Source organism: Schistosoma haematobium, chromosome 2 (genome assembly GCF_000699445.3).
Source record: "Schistosoma haematobium chromosome 2, whole genome shotgun sequence".
Lineage (NCBI taxonomy): Eukaryota > Metazoa > Platyhelminthes > Trematoda > Strigeidida > Schistosomatidae > Schistosoma > Schistosoma haematobium.
The window spans coordinates 44837479-44856855 of NC_067197.1; the positions used below are offsets into that span (position 1 = coordinate 44837479).

At 36.0% G+C, this 19377-nt stretch overlaps 1 protein-coding gene across 1 annotated transcript in view; it reads right to left on the minus strand.

Moving 5' to 3' along the window:
* Positions 1-19377, minus strand: part of GNAT3_2 (Guanine nucleotide-binding protein G(t) subunit alpha-3) — a 56019-nt gene that overhangs the window by 33959 nt on the left and 2683 nt on the right. The window contains exon 2 of the mRNA XM_051215328.1: positions 258-5039. Within this exon, the coding sequence (XP_051068541.1) occupies positions 4579-5039 (461 nt within the window). The 3' untranslated portion in view covers positions 258-4578. The remainder of the gene's footprint in view (positions 1-257; positions 5040-19377) is intronic.

Here is a 19377-nt window from a genome sequence, read left to right on the forward strand (position 1 = left end):
ACACCAACTAAAGCACACTTGATGGCGAGGCTTTGGAATAGGTGGAAACATTCACATACCTCGTCAGCATCATCGATGAACAGGGAGAATCTGATGCAGACGTGAGTGCGAGGATTAACAAAGCAAGGACAGCATTTCTACAGTTGAAGAATATGTGGAACTCAAAACAACAGTTTTCAAACCAACATGAAAGTGAGAATCTTCAATACGCATTTCCGGACAGTTCTACTGTACGGAGCTGAAACTTGTAGAACTACCACAATCATCATCAAAGGAGTACAAGTATTTCTAAACAATTGTCTACTCAAGACACTTAGTGTATGTTGACCGGATACCATCAGCAACAACCTACTGTGGGAGAGAACAAATCTGTTTCCAGGTGAAGAGGAAATCAAGAGAAGACATTGGAAGTGGATAGAACATACACTGTGGAAATCATCAAGCTGCATCACGAAACAAGCGCTAAGTTGGTATCCATAATGGAAACAGAAAAGTGGAAAGCAAAAGAACACATTGAGTCGGGAATCGGAAGCAAACATGAAAAGGATGAATAGCAACTGGAAACAAGTGGAAAGGATTGGCTATGACAGAATTGGATGAAGAATGTTGATAGGCAACCTATGCTTCTTCGTGATGGGTAACATGAATAAGTAAGCAAGACAGATTTCTGTTTTCCGAAAGATTATTAATCATTTTTAACCAATTATAAATACAACTGTACTGCTTCAATGTCTGATCTTGTCAGAAATGAAAACCTATTCACTGAATTATATATGTCTTTTCTTCAACGAATCAATCAGGCAAAGTTACTTACTCTCACCCTTTCTCTTTCTCCTGGTGATCGATTGGATCATGAAGACGCCAACATCTGGAGGGAAACGCGGGATACAGCGGACATCTAGGATGCAGCTTGACGACCTAGACTTCGCAGATGATCTAGTCCTCTTATCGCAATCGCAACAACAAATGCAGGAGAAAACGACCAGTGTAGCAGCAGCCTCAGCAGCAGTAGGTCTCGATATACACAAAGGGAAAAGCAAGATTCTCCGATAAAATACAGCATGCACCAATCCAATCACAATTGACGGAGAAGATTTGGAAGATGTAGAAACGTTCACATATTTGGGCAGCATCGTTGATGAACATGGTGGGTCTGATGCAGATGTGAAAGCGCGGATCGGCAAATCAAGAGCAGCATATTTACAATTGGAGAATGTCTGGAACTCAAAACAACTGTCAGCCAACACCAAGGTCAGGATCTTCAATACAAATGTCAAGACAGTTCTACTGTATGGGGCAGAAACCTGGAGAACTACGAAAGCCATCATCCAGAAAATACAGGTGTTTATTAAAAGTTGTCTACGCAAAATACTTCAGATCCGTTGGCCGGACACTATTAGTAACAACATACTGTGGGAGAGAACAAACCAGATCCCAGCTGAGGAAGAAATTAGGAAGAAAGCTGGAAGTGGATAGGACACACATTGAGGAAAGCACCCAACTGTGTCACAAGACAAGCCCTCATATGGGATCCTCAAGGCCAAAGGAAAAGTGGAAAACCAAAGAACACATTACGCCGGGAAACGGACATAGACATGAGGAAAATGAACAAGAATTGGATGGAATTAGAAAGGAAGGCTCAGGACAGAGTGGGTTGGAGACTGCTGATTGGCGGCCTATGCTCCATTAGGAGTAACAGGCGTAAGTAATTAAGTTCAACGAATCAATGGATTATTTTCAGGGTTATTAGTTTGAACTATGTTCAACCTTTCTATACCTTCTATTAAACAACCATATTTTAAAACTGATATAACAGTGTGGTGAATGAGAATACAAATGGGGACAATCGAATGTACTACAACACAAAATTACAATATCTCTTAGTAACATCTGAGAACCATACAGTAGATACTTCATTTACAAAAATGTCAATCAATTGTCTCAGATTTGTCTGATTCTTCTTTTCTACATCAATCACTCTTTGTTCTCGTTCTCGTCGATCTACTTAACCTTCTATTGTTAAACATTTCCCTTTCGATTGATGATACATGCTACTACTTATATCTGTCAATATCAGTAGTATACACCATAGTAGTGGGTATATTGTTCAAAAATAATTAATTATACTTATGACAAATATATCAAATAAGAGAAGTAAATACCTTCAGTTAGTTAGTTATATAAGCAACCTAGAACCTGGTCATCATGTGTATTGGTTCAAGTGGTTATATCATAACATCACAACAAGATAAAATTCAGAGTAATAATGATAATAGTATCAATGTTAATAGCGAAACTAGACTTGAATAGTATAATCAGATGTATAAGACATTTTTGATAAGTAAGATCTTAGAGATAACAATCAGTGGATACATTTTTATACATTATGATCTATTTTGAGCCATATTATCCAGACTTTTCGACAATCGATAGTCTATATTTTTCCACATGGTTGACTGATCACTTGATGGTGATCAGTGTCATGTGTGTCAAGTGTTTCTTAGAGTAAATCAAATGCTATCGACTAAGCTGCAATGTAGCCACTAGTCTAGGTGACTCGACATTGCGTGCACTATGTTGAGATAGAATGGTGGTTGGAGGTAGTCAGCACAAAACCCTGGACCCGGATAGCCCAATGGTAGCGTCTCTAACTGTGAAGCTGGGTGATACGGGATCGAATCCGTCAGGGAGCATTAGTTCCCTCGAGATTACAGGTTCGACTTGCTGACGAGTGACAAAGAGGACGAAACCCTGGTTCAGGGTTTCCTGTTGACTATCTCCAACCACCATTCTATCTCAAAATAGTTAATGGTTTCATGAAATGATATCAAGTTGTGTTTTAGTTCCCTCCCTGAATTTCGTACAATGTACTCTTACTATGGCCGTCATGGCCATCACTAGAACCGTTGGACGCCGGCTCAGTGGTCTAAATGTTAAGCGTTTGCGCGCGAGACCGAAGGGCCTGGGTTCGAATCCCGCGGTCGGGATCGCGGATGCCCACTGCTGAGGAGTTCCATAACATGTCGAAATGGCTGTCCAGTGCTTCCAGGTATCCAATGATGGTCTAACATCAATCGGTTCATGACCTCTATCAAAAAGTTAATAATCTCCACAACCCCATACCGATATTATATGCTATTTTTGTCTCACTGTTAATATGGTAACGGTAAATAAATCCCTAAAATCAATAGCTCTGTAAGTCTTCAACATTTGCTGTTGACCGTCTTAGTTTTATTGTACTCACTTAGTTGAAAGAGCTCAGTGCATAGCTCGGCACCACATCATCAATGGATATGTTGTTCTCAACTTTTCCTACAACGACTAGATAGTTTAAATTAGTCACTTCTCAATATATTGATAACTTATTAAATATATCTACGAATCTCTTCAGCTGTAGCTCTTCTAGAGTTACTCCTAGTACCAAGCTCAGATAAAGGAGGAGGGTTGGGCATGAAGTTAGCCACTCCATTCCATAGAAAAATTACTCTCTAATCAGAAAATATATATTCGAACCTCTTCACTTCTAACTTCTGATTTCATTGGATTAACACGTTTCGATGACTATAGAAAGTGTTACTAGTCAAAGTGTTGTCAAATTTCAATGATCACAATGTTATATTTAACTTAAAAAGACTAAACAAATAGTACATTATAGTACATTTATAATAAGTGTATTTTGGAATAATAATACAAAAAAAAACACAATAAAACACGAGATATAGCCTGCTCGTTAAAAATAAAGAAGACGTTTTATTTGATTATTTTTAACCTGATTATCATTAAAATAGAACTCCATCTATAACTCTTCTAACACTTACCGGTTCCAAGCCCGGATAATAGAAGGGGGAGGAGGAGGAAGAGAAGAAGAAGAAGAAGGGGGAAAAGAAGAAGGAAAGGAGGAGGAGGAGGAGCAGAAAAATTAGGTAATGTAGTCAATAAACATTATCCCATTGAAAACAATCATACTAATCATTACACTATCCATTATTCAATGAAATACATTAAATTGATTCTATTATAATCATTATAAAATCTTAATAAGAACAATGAAAAGAAGAAGAAAAAAAGTTTGTCAAAAAGATTAAGAGTCAAGCTAAGATAAAGTAAAGAAAAGAAAGAAAAGAAAAGAAAAAAGAAGAAAATAATAAAAGAACAAAACTATTAAACAAATTAACCAAATTGGTATTGTTTTCGCGTTTTTTTTCCTGTTTTATAAACACAAATGAACAATCTTTGTTTATGTTTTTTTCTCTTTTAAAAAAAAACAAAAAAAGAAAAACATTTTGTGTATATTCTTCCCCGCCCCTCCGCACATACACACACACATACTTGTTTAAATCGATTCTATTTTGATATGTATACATTGCGTGTGTGTAAGTGTGCATCCGTGTGTGTGTGTGTATGTTGTTGGTAGTGATAGTGATGATGGTGGTGGTGGCGGCGGTTGTTGTTGTTGTTGTGGTGGTGGTGGTGTTTTATTGAATTCATTAATCAATATTTCATGAACATTTTAAAACTAAATTATATTCACTACTGATTTTAATCAGTTAATCAGTAGTATCTATGGATAATGAATTATTAAAATAAACCACAATCTTTTAAATTTGATTTAATAATCACATCTATTACAGCATCAAATACAACACGTATATTATTATTATCAGTAGCACATGTAAAATGTGTATAAATTGTTTTAGTTGTTTTTCTACGATTAACATCTTCAAATTTTTCTCTTATATAATTAGATGCTTCTTCATATGTTTGTTCTCCGGTATATTCAGGGAAACATATTGTTAATGGAGATTTTTGTATTTTTTCATTAAATAAATCTTTTTTATTTAAAAATAATATCATACTTGTTTCAACAAACCATTGACTATTACATATTGAATCAAATAATTGTAATGATTCATGCATTCTATTAGTAGTTTGATCTTCAGCTAATTTTAAATCATATTCTGACATAGCAACTATAAATAAAATAGCAGTAACACCTTCAAAACAATGTAACCATTTTTTACGTTCAGCACGTTGTCCACCTAAAATCAATAATAATAATAATAATAATAATAATAAATATATAAGTAAACATCGAATTATGATCGATAGTATTCGATCTGCACTAATAATAAGGACTGGACACGCATGACATTGATCACTACTCAGTGATCAATCAATTTCGATTACATCTCAGTCCTACAAGAGGTCAGTCGTGGCTCGGATATCTTAGTGGTAACGTCTCTGACTGTGAAGCTGGGTGACACAAGATCGAATCCGCCAGGGAGCATCAGTTCCCTTAAGATTACAGGTACACCTTGCTGACGAGTGCCAAGTAGCACGAAACCTGGATCTACGGTTTTCTGTCGACTACCTCCAACCACCATCTAAATCTCAATATATAGTGCCCGCAATGTCGAGTCACCTAGACTGGTGGCCATATTGCAACATGGTTGATTGCATTCGGTCTGCACTAATAATAAGGACTAGACACGCATGACATTGATCGCCACTCAGTGATCAATCAATTGTGATTACATTATTATTATTATTGTGATTACGTAATTATATGATATCAAGAACTTATGTCGATATAAGTAGTATACAATCATTTCTAATAGAAATTTCGGCCAGACTCAAATTTATGGACTAGTCGATCAGAGGCGTTTTAGAGATTTCAAGGTTACAGTGCCAACTTCAGTGCTTGATGCTAACGTACGATCGGTTCACAGGAAATTTTGTACAAAACGTGATAATTGAGCGGCTAGAACAAATAAAACGGTGAGACTGTAATATGTGGACGAATCAATCAGGTATAAGATAATAGATCTCGGATTTTAACGCGAAAGCCTTTGATCCCTTTGGTTAAATAAATTTCTGGCATTATAGCTGATGTCAGTTCGTGATGAAAAACCCATATATAATTCCTAACTAAGGCAAATAATGACAATTATCGCGAACTGGATAATAAAAGCACCAGTAACACTGTCTTCAGCCAAGTACTTCAATGTATACGAATGTTTGGAGAGCGTGCAGACTCCTACATAGGCATGCTTATGTGCATCATGTCGTTACCCACAAGTAGCATTTTGTGCAATCAACAACCGGAGTGCACATAAGTAACATTGAAGCTATGTGGTTGAGGCTGAATGAGTTTTTGAGACTTTATCATGTCTCCAGAGGCCGACTACTCTGTAGCCGTATGGATGATTTCCTCTACTGCATGCATTACGATTTTAGAACCTGTGAACCTCCTTCTAACCTTGATAAGTTTTTGAACCATGTAAAAGAAGTGTATCCACTTAATTTCCTTGGTTTTGTATACCATATTTTTACTCGATACCGACTGTTTGCTTATTGGCTAATATTCCTCAAGGTCACTTAAGATTCGTTTAAAGGTCGTCCATAAATTAGAGTCACACCGAAATTTCAACAGTTGAAATCATGTGTTGATTGAAGGCAGACAACCATGAAAAACCTGAAAGCACTGGACGGTCGTTTCGCCTTAATATGGCACTCCTCAACAGTGCTTATCCATGATCCCGCTCGAGTGTGAACGCTTAACCATTGGACCAATGAGCTGGTCGGTATCCAACGGTGTTAATGTCTAACTTCAATCAATCCACGAAATTGGATCATCGTATACCAATGTCTTCAGTGAGCTGATATCTCACAACAGATCTGTTTGAACTTCACTGGTCACGGCTCCTCACTAGAACTCCAGGAAATGCCTCTTCAAGTCAGTCACTAGTGAGTAGATGATTATTGTGAGAAGGGGTTTTATGGAGATGGTTAAGCGCTCGTGCGCGAGACTGACAGGTTCTGGGTTTGAAGCGCTCGGGGTCGGGATCGTGGATGCGCGCTGCTGAGGAGTCCCATTCTAGGACAAAACGGCCGTCCAGTGCTTCCAGGTTTTCCATGATGGTCTAGCTTATATCGACTGATAAATTCAATTATTATAAGTTAGAAATTGAAATGAAATTTTCATTGGAAATTGAGCTCTTATATGTAACACTCAATCACTAGATTTGTACCACAATTCCCGTAATAAACACTTTCTGAATGTTGAAAAATGAATAGATAACCTCAAACATTATCATTGTTGAAATGGCATTTTTGTTATATCCATTCTTGAGTTATGCCCAGTCTGTTCATTACAGTCTACCATATTCACAGTCACTTTTGGCTAGACCTCGTACTATGATATGGTCTGTTTGGTTTTTATATAAACCGAGTACTATGTTGGAGTCTCAGAGTGGACATCAACTCTGAGATGTAGGTACATCCAGCTGACAAGTCCCAAATAAGATGAAACACATTTACTGAATTCCAGTGCTAGCCATTACCGATCTTTGCTTATAATGCTTGTGACAGCATAGGGTGCTCCTATGCTAACAAGAGACTGATCAATCGCAGCCGTTAACAACAATAAAGAGATACTAGGAAATAATACCAAGTGAATTTATAAACCGAGTATGTTTGAAATGAACGATTTATATCACTGAGGCTGAGATTAATGTCCTGGACTCAACAGTCAGACAGGGCTAGTCAGGAAGAAGGACCTATAAAGACTCTAAACTGCTTGTACGGGTTTGTGGATTATTAGTTCTATTGATAAGTTACTGTTCTCTAATTGGCGGTATCATTACGTTTATATATCAATAGGGCACAAGACTGGGCACTTATATTTGAATCTTATTCAAATATAATTGAAGATAACCATTTGATCTAAAACAAACCTACTCAGTAAAATATTAGTAAATGAAAAGTCAACTCCGCCTGTAGCTCTCCTAGGGCTACTACCGATCCAAAGCCCGGGTAAATGAGGAAAGTTGGGCATGGGATCAGCAACCCTATCTTGTAGAAAAAAAACTAGCTAAAAAGCGCTAACCAAAAGAGGATATTAGGAAAACACATTGGGAGTGGATAGTACACACATTGAGAAAATAATTAGACTGCATCACGAGGCAAACGCTAAGTTGGAATGTTGAAGGGAAACGGAAAAATGGAAAGCCAAATAACACACTGAGTCGAGAATCGGAAGCAGACATTAAAAGAATGAATAACTGGAAACAAGTGAAAAGGTGGAGAAGATTTGTAGCTCAGGTGGATGATTTTGGTGGAGTTTTGTTCTGAGCTGGATGGTTTGGTCATGGAGCTTTCATCGTTCTTCTGAACGACATCATCAGCACAAACTTCAGATAGAAGTGAAGTGTTCGACTTTCTCCATATGTGTTTCACAGCTTGTTCTGTGCACCTAGATGTTGATTGGTTCTTATTGACCTTAAATTTATCATTGTTTACTTCTTTGTTTTGGTTGTGCCTCCCATTGGTTTGATTTTTGTTCCTATATTTATGCATGATTTTCCTGATTGGTTGATTTCAATATGTTTGCTGATTGCTGATTGACCTGAGTGCCAGGCTTCTAAAAATTCTCTGGTGTTTTTGGAGTTTCCTCTGTCTAAGATTTCTACATTTTTCCTATCGAATGAGTGTTCGCAGTTATCCACGTGTATTGATATAAGTGATGAGATATCATGGCGTTTGACTGCTAATTGATGTTCATGTAGGTGAAGGTGGAGGGGGCGTCCGTTTTGTCCGATGTAGTGTTTGTCGCAGTTGACACAATTTATTTTGTAGATGATGTTTGATTTGTTTCCTTTTGTTATTTCATCCTTTGGTTTGCATAGGATTGATTGTAGTGATTTTGTCGGTTTGTGTGCCCCACCTATCCTGAAGGTTTTCAGCAGTCTCGTTGCGGTCTCTGATATTCCTTGTATGTACTGTAGGGTGATCCTTTGGTTGATTTTTGTGCTTGACTTAGGTTCTGATGCTTTGTGCGATTGGTGTTTTTTGATGAAGTTGATTGGGTAGCCGTTCTTTTTAAATATGTCCTTCAGGTATTTCTCTTCATTTTTTCGCGCTGCCAGTGTGCTGCAGTGTGTCCTCGCCCTCTTGAACAATGTGCGTACGCAGTTGATTTTGTGAGCTCTTGGGTTGTTGCTGTTGTAGTTGAGAATTTGATCTGTATGGGTGAGTTTCCTATATACTTGAGTTTCCAGTTTTCCTGTGTCGGTTCTAGTGATCAATATATCCAAGAATGCTAGTTGGTTGTTTGACTCCTGTTCCATTGTGAACTTGATGTCATTGGAAACGTTGTTGATCAGTTTGTAAGTGTTTTCCACTTCATTCTTTTTGACGATGACGAAGGTGTTGTCTACATAGCTCCACAACCAAACCATCCAGCTCAGAGAACAAAACTCCACCGAAAACACATGAAAAGGATTATCCAGAACAGAGTTGAATGAAGAATGCTGGTGTGCAAACTATACTCCTCCATGAGGAGCAACAGGTGTAAGTAAGTAAGTAAGAAACTTTATGTCAGGTATTTGGAAAAAAGTGTTCTTGACTTTGTTACTCTTAATGATATTAATATGTCATTAAATTTCCCACCGAAATTATAAAATGAATCATTCATCCTTTTATTTGCAATCTGTTAAAAAGAATAAAATTTTAAACAAATGTTGGCTAGCAATGAGATGAAAGGCATGCGTTTCGCCCTATTTGGGACTCATCAATTGGATGTAGCCAGCTACACTGCACAAACAAGTGGTTATTAGGACTCAGTAAGTAAGTGGATAACGCGATGGTATTTGAAGCGAATGATATTGGGTCCAAGTACCTGAGTGAACATCAACTCTGAGATGTAGGTACATCCAGCTGACGAGTCCTAAATAAGATGAAACGCGCTATCTGAATTCCATTGCTAGCCACTACCCATCTTTGTTTAGAATACTTGTGAATTAAGGTAATATCGAGGCAAGTGAATTTTGATCAGTCGCTATTGGTGTATGTTCATACTGTGTAGAATACTAATGACACTACTATTAGATCCCAACTATACTTTGAATTTGGATAGTGTGACTAGCAATTCAATCGAGGGTGCACATTTTTTCGTATTTAGGACTTGTCAGCAAGATATACCTGCATCCTAAACCTGTATTAATGTTTACTTCAATGTCTTACACTTCAATAATCAATACATTGACTACTAATCTACTGAATCCAAATAGTCATTGACTTCTGAAGTAAAACTGATTACTGATTTCAAATGGTGAATTCAATATAACAAGGAACTGACATCATGAAATCTACTGTTAGCCACAATCTAAGTCCGACTACAATAATGCTTAAAACTTTACGACAATATTGTATTAGTCGATACCAAATATACAAAACATATACTAGAAGAAACTGATCAATTACAATTTACACAATCAATACCATAATCAAACCAAATACATAAGTGCCACACAAGTCACTTGATTTGTGTGTAGGCTGTGATATTATCCGAGTGCTTAAACCGAAGTAAAAATAGTTTTGTTAGGAGGGGGGACACAGCCGAAGTCTTTGATCTAAAGGTATGATCCACAAGACAGTGAATCAATGTTCAAAGATTCAGTCAACAACAATTACTTCCTTCAGTATTCTGGAGCCTATATGAACCATTGGTTTAGAATCAAAGCTTTCCAACTCCTCTAAGTGGATCCCCCATATTCAATAACATGGTTTGCATGTTGAACATTCGCTTTTTGTCCTATCAATTTCGTAAACAACATTAAAGGTGAGAGAAGACAGTGAGTAGAACTTCTCTGGCAGTGTCTTTTTATATGTGTCCATGTGAGAGTATTTCAAAACACACACACACAGGGAGAGCTAACTCCCCCCACTCTCAGCCATACCGGGACATTCGGAGAAAATATATTCGTACTTATTTTAAATTCACATCAGATTTATATTCATTCATTTATATATTTCTTATAATCCTTTAGTTATAACTTTGTATCCAAGGTATACAAATGCATAAAATTCATACCCATATCAACATTCACTTAGTTACTAAATATATAAAAACTGAAAAAGAAAGTACATTTTTTATTTTTTGGGCTTAACCAAATTTTTTATGTAATTAAAGTCAATCACATAAGACTATTCAATTTCTAATTGAATAAATACACATTCATTATAATGACAACCATTCAGTTAGTTAATTCATTATAAACTTAATCCAATACATGATAATTGAATGTTTAATGACCCATATAATCATCTGTAATAAACGAGCAGAAGAAGAAGAAGAAAGAAAAACAAGAGGAAGAAGAAGCATGAGAGAAAGAAAAAAAAGAAAAAAGAGAGAAAAACAAACAACTAATCTTTTTTTGAAAAGGAAATAAACAATGAACCCCTCCCTCTCTGTTTTCATCCAAGAGTATCTATGGATTATTAAAAAGAAAGAAATTCAATTGTATAATAAGCTTTCTTTTTGTTTATTTATAAATATCTTTGTGAAAATAAGCATGATGAAATAAATAAATATTTGTAAACATGATTGAGTTGTTTGTTTGTTTGTTTACAATCAATCCATGGTGTTAAAACTACAAATACAACAATCCTGAGAGCGAGATTATGGATGTGTACTATTGATGAGTCCCGTAGTAGGACGAAACGGTCAACCAATGTTTCCACGTTTCAGTGGTTAAGATTATGAGTCAGTTGAAGCTAGACCACCATGGAAAACTTGGAAGCACTGCATGACCGTTTCGTCCTATTGTGGGACTCCTCAGCTGTGCGCATCCACGACCTCGCCCCCTGCGAGATTCGAACCCAGGACCTACCGGTTTCGCACACGAGCACTTAACCGCTAGACCACTGAGCCGGCATACAACGGTGTTAATGTTTAACTTCAGGTTTGTTTGTTTACAATCAATCCATGGTGTTAAAACTACAACTACAACAATCCTGAGAGCAAGATTATGGATTCGTACTATTGATGAGTCTCATAGTAGGACGAAACGATCGTCCAATGTTTTCAGGTTTTTCTGTTTGTTTATTTGTTCGTTTACAGTCAATCTATGATTTTACAACTACAATTGATTAGATTGCTGGAATCCCGAGAGCAACATTATGGATGTGTACTGTTGAAGAGTCTCATACTAGAACGAAATGGCCATCCCAAGCTTCCAGATATTTGGATTGATAGTTTAACTTTAATTGACTCATGAATTCAACGATTAAATTGGATTTATTGAATTAAAAATAGTGTCATTTTGTAATTTTTTATTAGTTTTTAGTTTTCAGTAATAAAAGGATAATAGATTGGTGAACTTGTGTTAATTCTCGAGATCAAAGATGGACAGGAAGACCAAAGAACAAATTACGTCGAGAAATGCATACAGATATGAGAAGAATGAACAACAATTGGATAAAACTAAAAAGAAAGACCCAGGATAGGGTGAGCTGGATGAATTCAGGTTGGCAGCCTATGCTCTATTGGGAGTGACAGGCGTAAGTAAGTATGTAAGTAAGTAGGTAAGTAAGTAAGTGAGTGAGTAAGTGAATGGGTGAGTAAGTGAGTGAGTGAGTGAGTGAGTGAGTGAGTGAGTGAGTGAGTGAGTGAGTGAGTGAGTGAGTGAGTGAGTGAGTGAGTGAGTGAGTGAGTGAGTGAGTGAGTGAGTGAGTGAGTGAGTGAGTGAGTGAGTGAGTGAGTGAGTGAGTGAGTGAGTGAGTGAGTGAGTGAGTGAGTGAGTGGAGTGAGTGAGTGAGTGGTGAGTGAGTGAGTGAGTGAGTGAGTGAGTGAGTGAGTGAGTGAGTGAGAGTGAGTGAGTGAGTGAGTGAGTGAGTGAGTGAGTGAGTGAGTGAGTGAGTGAGTGAGTGAGTGAGTGAGTGAGTGAGTGAGTGAGTGAGTGAGTGAGTGAGGAAGGCATGAAGTGTTAGTCCTGATAGTTTGCCTTCTAGTGAAAGTCCAACAGAAAATAGTCAACATTTTTTCCAGTTGAATGTATGTTCATAATTGTCTACATGTATTGTTATAAGTGAGGATATGTCATGATGTTTGATGTCTAATTGATGTTTATGTAGGTGAAGATGATGAAGGTGTTCTCTTTGTCCAGTGTAATGCTTTTTCCCAGTTGGAACAGCTTATCTTGTAAATGATGTTTAGTTTTTCTTCTCTTGTCATTTTGTCTTATAGTTTGTATTTAGATTGATTGAAATGATTTTGTTAGTTTGTGTGCTACATCTATTCAACAAACTGATTGTGGTTTCTAATATGCCTTTGATATATGGTAGGATAATCCGTTTGTTGATTTCTGTACTTGATTTTGTTTCTGTTGATGCATCATTGAGATGTAATGCTAATGATTAGTGTTTAGACAGATTGATGTTTCTTCAAAGATTCTATATGTATGTTTCTAACTTACTTACGCCTGTTACTCCCAGTGGAGGACACGCCGCCGACCAGCATTCATCCAACCAACTCTGTCCTCAGCCTTCCATTTTAGTTCTATCCAATTGTCATTCATTCTTCTCATATCTGTCTAGATTTCTCATAATAATGTGTTCTTTGGTCTTCCTCTCCTCCTTCGACCTTGAGGATTTCAAGTGTAGTTGGATGCTTTCCTCAATATGTGTCCTATCCACTTCTAGCGCTTCTTCCTGATTTCTTCCACCCCTGGTATATAGTTTGTTCCCTCCCACAGTAAGTTAGTGCTGATAGTGTCTGGCCAATGGATCCGAAATATTTTGCGTAGACAACTGTTAATAAACACTTGTATCTTGTGGGTGATGACTGTCGTAGTTCTTCAAGTTTCCACCTCATACAGTAGAACTGTTTTGACATTTGTATTGAAAATCCTGACCTTGGTATTCGTTGACAGTTTGTTTTGAGTTCCAGATGTTCTTCAATTGTAAATATACTGTTCTTGCTTTGCCAATCCAGTGTCTTAGAAAACTCATATGACAAAATAATTGAGAATATAATCTACACTTATAATCTTTATATATAATAACGTCTAAACTACATACACCTAACGACTAATGTAACACAGTTAAGATTCTAATCAACATAATACAGATCTTGATTTATATTAAGTTCAAGCAAGTACTTCATAATAATATAATCAAATTGAGATCATGAAAAAGATTTGTAATTCAGGTAAATGATTTCGATAGAGTTCTGTTCTTTAAACTGAATGATTTAATTATGGTGCTATCATCGTTATTCCGAATGATATCATCATCATCATCATCATCATCATCATCATCATCATCCAAATCATCATCATCCAAATCACCATCATCACCATCATCATCATCCAAATCATCATCATCCAAATCACCATCATCACCATCATCATCATCCAAATCATCATCATCATCCAAATCATCATCATCATCATCATCATCATCATCATCCAAATCATCATCATCATCATCATCATCATCATCACCATCATCCAAATCATCATCCAAATCGTCATCACCATCGAAATTGAACGTATGAATGCATAAGTGAAAGAAATCTTTGTTGCTTTTTTTTCTTTTTTACTGTTTTATTCATTTGTTTCCCCTTCCCCCAATCCACTGATACAGCTGAGAGTGAGAAGAGTTAGCTCTTTCTCAATCTCTCTCTCTCTTTTGAAATACTCTCACTGAGAAATCCTACCCATTTTCTTCTTGCGATATTACTGTTGTTTATGAAATTGACAGGACGAAATGAAAAATATTCAATGCTTTAATCGAATTGGTGGATATGGAGAGTCCATCTAGAGGAGTTTGAAAACCCTGATTCCAAACCAATTGTGCACATGGACTCCAGTATCCTAAAGGAACAAATGGAATCTAAAACATAACGTTGATTACCGGCTACCATGAAATTGTATCACCTGACGTTATTCCACTGTCTACTGAATCAAATCTTTAGATCAGAGGCTTGGAATGTACCCCCCCCCATCTGTGAAAACCATCTGCTTCGGTTTGAGTACCCGGGCAGTATCATAGCCCACATAAAAAATCCAATCTTATCTAAGAAATTAAAAATAAATATAATTCTGAACATTAAGACAAACATTCAATGATCTGTTTCTATTCATTTGAAAAAGGTATATCCAGCTAATAATAGTCCAAATAGTCGAATGGAATGTGAATTTTGTATTGCATTGTATAACCTTCAATTGATCCTCATTTAAACTATGAACTTGTCAATTTGATTATTAGTTTTACACAAAAACTCATTATCAAGTTTATTGATTTATACTATAAATCACTGGATAACTCCACCTGGAACCCCTCTTGGGTTACTGTCAGTCTCAAGCCTAGATAAAGGATGAAGGTTAGACATGAGATTAGCGGCCCCATCCCGTAGAAAACGAACTCGCTAAAAAGACGTTAACCATAAAAAATTATTTAAACCATTTAAACACTGTCCTGTGAGTCAGATGATCTTCATTTAGAAGAGTTATGACGCCTCACGATGAAAGCCCCTTCTGACAACCAGAGCAACCATTTATTTAGGTACATGGAATGCTCGTACAATGTGGGAGACCGGGATCGTTTTCCAAATGGCTTTAGAAATAAGGAGATACAACTTGAAAGTGCTTGGGATCAATATACATTGAAAAGAATGTAGATTATTCAGATGTCGATTATTGAACTGCTAACATCTAACTGGAGATCACTCTTTATACTTATTATCAGGATTGGTCAAGAAGTAAAAAAAAGGAAACTTGTTAAAATACTTTATGCTGAGAATTCTAGATCGTACCAATAATATAATATTGAATAAAGCTTACTATTATTAATATAAACACCTATCTACGCAAGATACTCAATATCTGTTGGCCGGATACCAAAAGCAATAGCCTACTGTGGAAACGGACAAACCAACTTCCAGCTGAAGAGTAAATTAGAAAAAGATGTTGGAAATGGATAGAACATACATTATAGAAATCATCAAACTGCATCATGAGGCATGCGCTAACTTGGAATTTTAAAGGGAAGCGGAAAACAGAAAGACCGAAAAACACACTAAGTCAAGAATTTAAAGCAGATATGAGTAAGATGAATAGCAACTGGAAACAAGTGGAAAGGATTCTTGAGGACAAAGTTGGATGAAGAATGCTGATGAGCGACCTATGCTCCTCTAGAAGGGGCAATATGCATAAGTTAGAAATTATTATTATTACTATTAAATATATAGGATTCTTTCCAGGTTTTACAACCTATATATATATATATATATATCACAGCAGACCCGGTTGAACTCCACTGGTCACTGCTTCTCACTAGAACTCCAGGAAATACCTCTTGGAGAAAATCACTAGTGAGCATAAGTTGATTAATATCAGAAGGGGTTTTGTGGATATTATAATAATTTTAATAGTTGAAACCATGAATAAATTGAAGCTAGACCACCATAAAAAATCTGGAATCACTGGATGGTCGTTTCGTCCTACTGTGGGACTCCTCAACAGTGCCCATCTACGATCCCGCCTCGCGAGATTCGAACCCAGGGCCTATCACTTTATCACGCAAACGATTAACCTATAGATAACTTAAATGACCGGCATTCAACGGTGTTTATGTTTAACTTCAAATAATCCACGAAATTGAGCGATACATCCACCATTGTCATCAGTGAGTTATTATCTCACAACAGAGTTGGTTGAGCTTCACTGGTCTCTGCTTCTCACCAGAACTCCAGGTCCTGGATTCGAATTTTGCGGAGCGGGATCGTGAATGCTCACTTCTGAGGGGTTCCATACTTCGACGAAACGATCGTCTTGTGCCTCCAAGTTTTCTATGATGGTCTTAGTTACTTACTTAATTAATTAATTACTTACTTACTTACACTAAATAAATGGTTGCTATGGTCGTCAGAAGGAGTATCGGCCTTGTGACTTCCGCAGGAACTCGGCTTTCATCATGAGGCGTCATAACTCTTCTAAATGAAGATCTTCTGGCTCCCAGAGCGGGGTTTGAATAATTTTTTTCTGGTTAGTGTTTTTTAGAGAGTTCGTTTTCTACGGGATGGGCTCGCTAACCCCATACCCAACCCTCCTCCATTTTTCCGGGCCTGGGACCAGCAGTAACTCCCGGAAGGACTTCAGGTGGTGTCGCAACTATTAAAATTACTATCATACCCACATAACCCATTCTATATATATATATATATATATATATATATATATATATATATATGTCAAGTATTTAATTAAACTATACTAAGACAATTAACCCAAATTTATTTTAATTCATCCTTCTATTATCATATAGAAATATGAACCTGTAACTTATTGTTCCTTTCTATCTTTACTTACTATTGAATGTTTCCTTATTTAATAATAAGAATAATTGACATATTAATTAAAATAAAAATAATTATAATTAAGTTATTGAATAAAAAGTAATTTACTTTTCAATATTTAACCTAAAAGTTTTATTTAATTATTATCATTATTATCAAGTTTGTTTATTGTATTTAAGGGAGTTGTTCAAAAGTTTGATTTCAGGCAAAAAATAAAAAAAGGAAAAATAAAATCGATTTTATTGATATGACCTATTCACCGAATGATGATTGATGTCATGTTTGTTTACTTAATTCGAATTCTGTCAAACAAGTTATTACTATCAATATTAATAGTAGTAGTAGTAGTAGTAGTAGTAGTAGTAGTAGTAGTAGTAGTAGTAGTAGTAGTAGTAGTAGTAGTAGTAGTAGTAGTAGTAGTAGTAGTAGTAGTAGTAGTAGTAGTAGTAGTAGTAGTAGTGGTAGTAGTAGTAGTAGTAGTAGTAGTAGTAGTAGTAGTAGTAGTAGTAGTAGTAGTAGTAGTAGTAGTAGTAGTAGTAGTAGTAGTAGTAGTAGTAGTAGTAGTAGTAGTAGTAGTAGTAGTAGTAGTAGTAGTAGTAGTAGTAGTAGTAGTAGTAGTAGTAGTAGTAGTGTGGTGTATGCCACTAATATTGACATAAGTAGTATACGATGTTAGCCGTGAACAGAATGTCTGGCAGCAAAGAGACAAGAGGATCTAACAGTAAAGAATGGAAACAGAATGCAATTTGTACGAAAATGCTAGAACAATGAAGTCTCAGTCATTATGAGACAATTGATGGTCATTTTGCAAATTACGTATTTACTATTTGATGATTAGATTGTATTAACAAGTCCTGTAATTTTGTGTTAAATACATTCGATTGTCCTCACTCATGTTCTGTTCACTACAGTAGTAGTAGTAGTGGTAGTAGTAGTAATAGTAATGGCTTTATTCAATATTATAAAGTTATCATTAATCTAAACGACTTGATATTGTGTAAATCATGTTTCTTTCAATGGTTGAGATCATGAGTTAATTGAAGCTAGACCACCATGAGAAATCTGGAAGTAGTGGATGGCCGTGGTCTAGTGGTTAAGCATACGCACGCGAGACTGGTAAGTCTTGGGTTCGAATCTTGCGAGGCGAGGTCGTAAATGCGCGCTGTTGAGGAGTCCAACAATAGGACAAAACGGTCGTTCAGTGATTCTAGGTTTTCCATGGTGGTCTAGCTTCAATTCACTCATGATCTCAATCACTGAAATTACTATAATCTCTACAAAACCCTTCTGATATAAATTATGTTTGTTTCACTTTAAATAGTTGAATATATTCTATAAAGAGCTTATAATTATTATAATCATAGTTCTCTTTCACATTGTAAACAAACAAACACACAAACATATTCACTATTGATCACAGGGTAATTTAAAAAGACACATTTTATAAAAATATTTATCATTGATCACAAGTTTTGTGTACCCATGGCAATATTCTAACCCTCATACAAATCGAATGCCTTATGGGGAGTATATCTGTTTACTATCTCCTAACATGATGAGTTATTTATTTATCAAAATTACTATTCAAACTATTACTTATCATTTTGTGATGTTTTTATATACTGATAATGACTTGATACATTATTATGCATCTCGTTCAAATTATATTATATTGTAGTGTATACTACTGATGTTGACAGAAATAAGTAGTAGTATGTATCATTAATCAAAAGTGAAATATCTGAAGGTAGATGGTTTAGAAGATCAAATAAAAGAGAACGAGAACAAAGAATGACAAGTGTAGAAATGAAGGAACATTGAAGTTTAAGATGATTGATTAACATTTTGTAAATGAAGTATTTACTATTTGATTCTGTAATCGATATGTTTAAAGACATTCAATTGTCCCTATTTATGTTCTCATTTACTACACTATATTATCTATAACTGTTTTTTCTTACAGAGTTAATAGACAAGCCTATTTTAACTACCTAATCAAGATAGTTCACACACACACACACAGAGAGACATCAAAAAATGATCTTTCAAAGATCCCAATAAGTTCCTTCAGTTATAAATAAACCCTGTAAAAAAGGCAACTTATTCAAAGATTAAATGAACTGGTGTTTTTATTCATTTTCTTTTCAAATATTATAGAAATATATCATCAATACAGGTTCTAAAGACATATGAAGACTTCAGAGGTTCTATACCAGATAAGAAGTATGTTACAGACT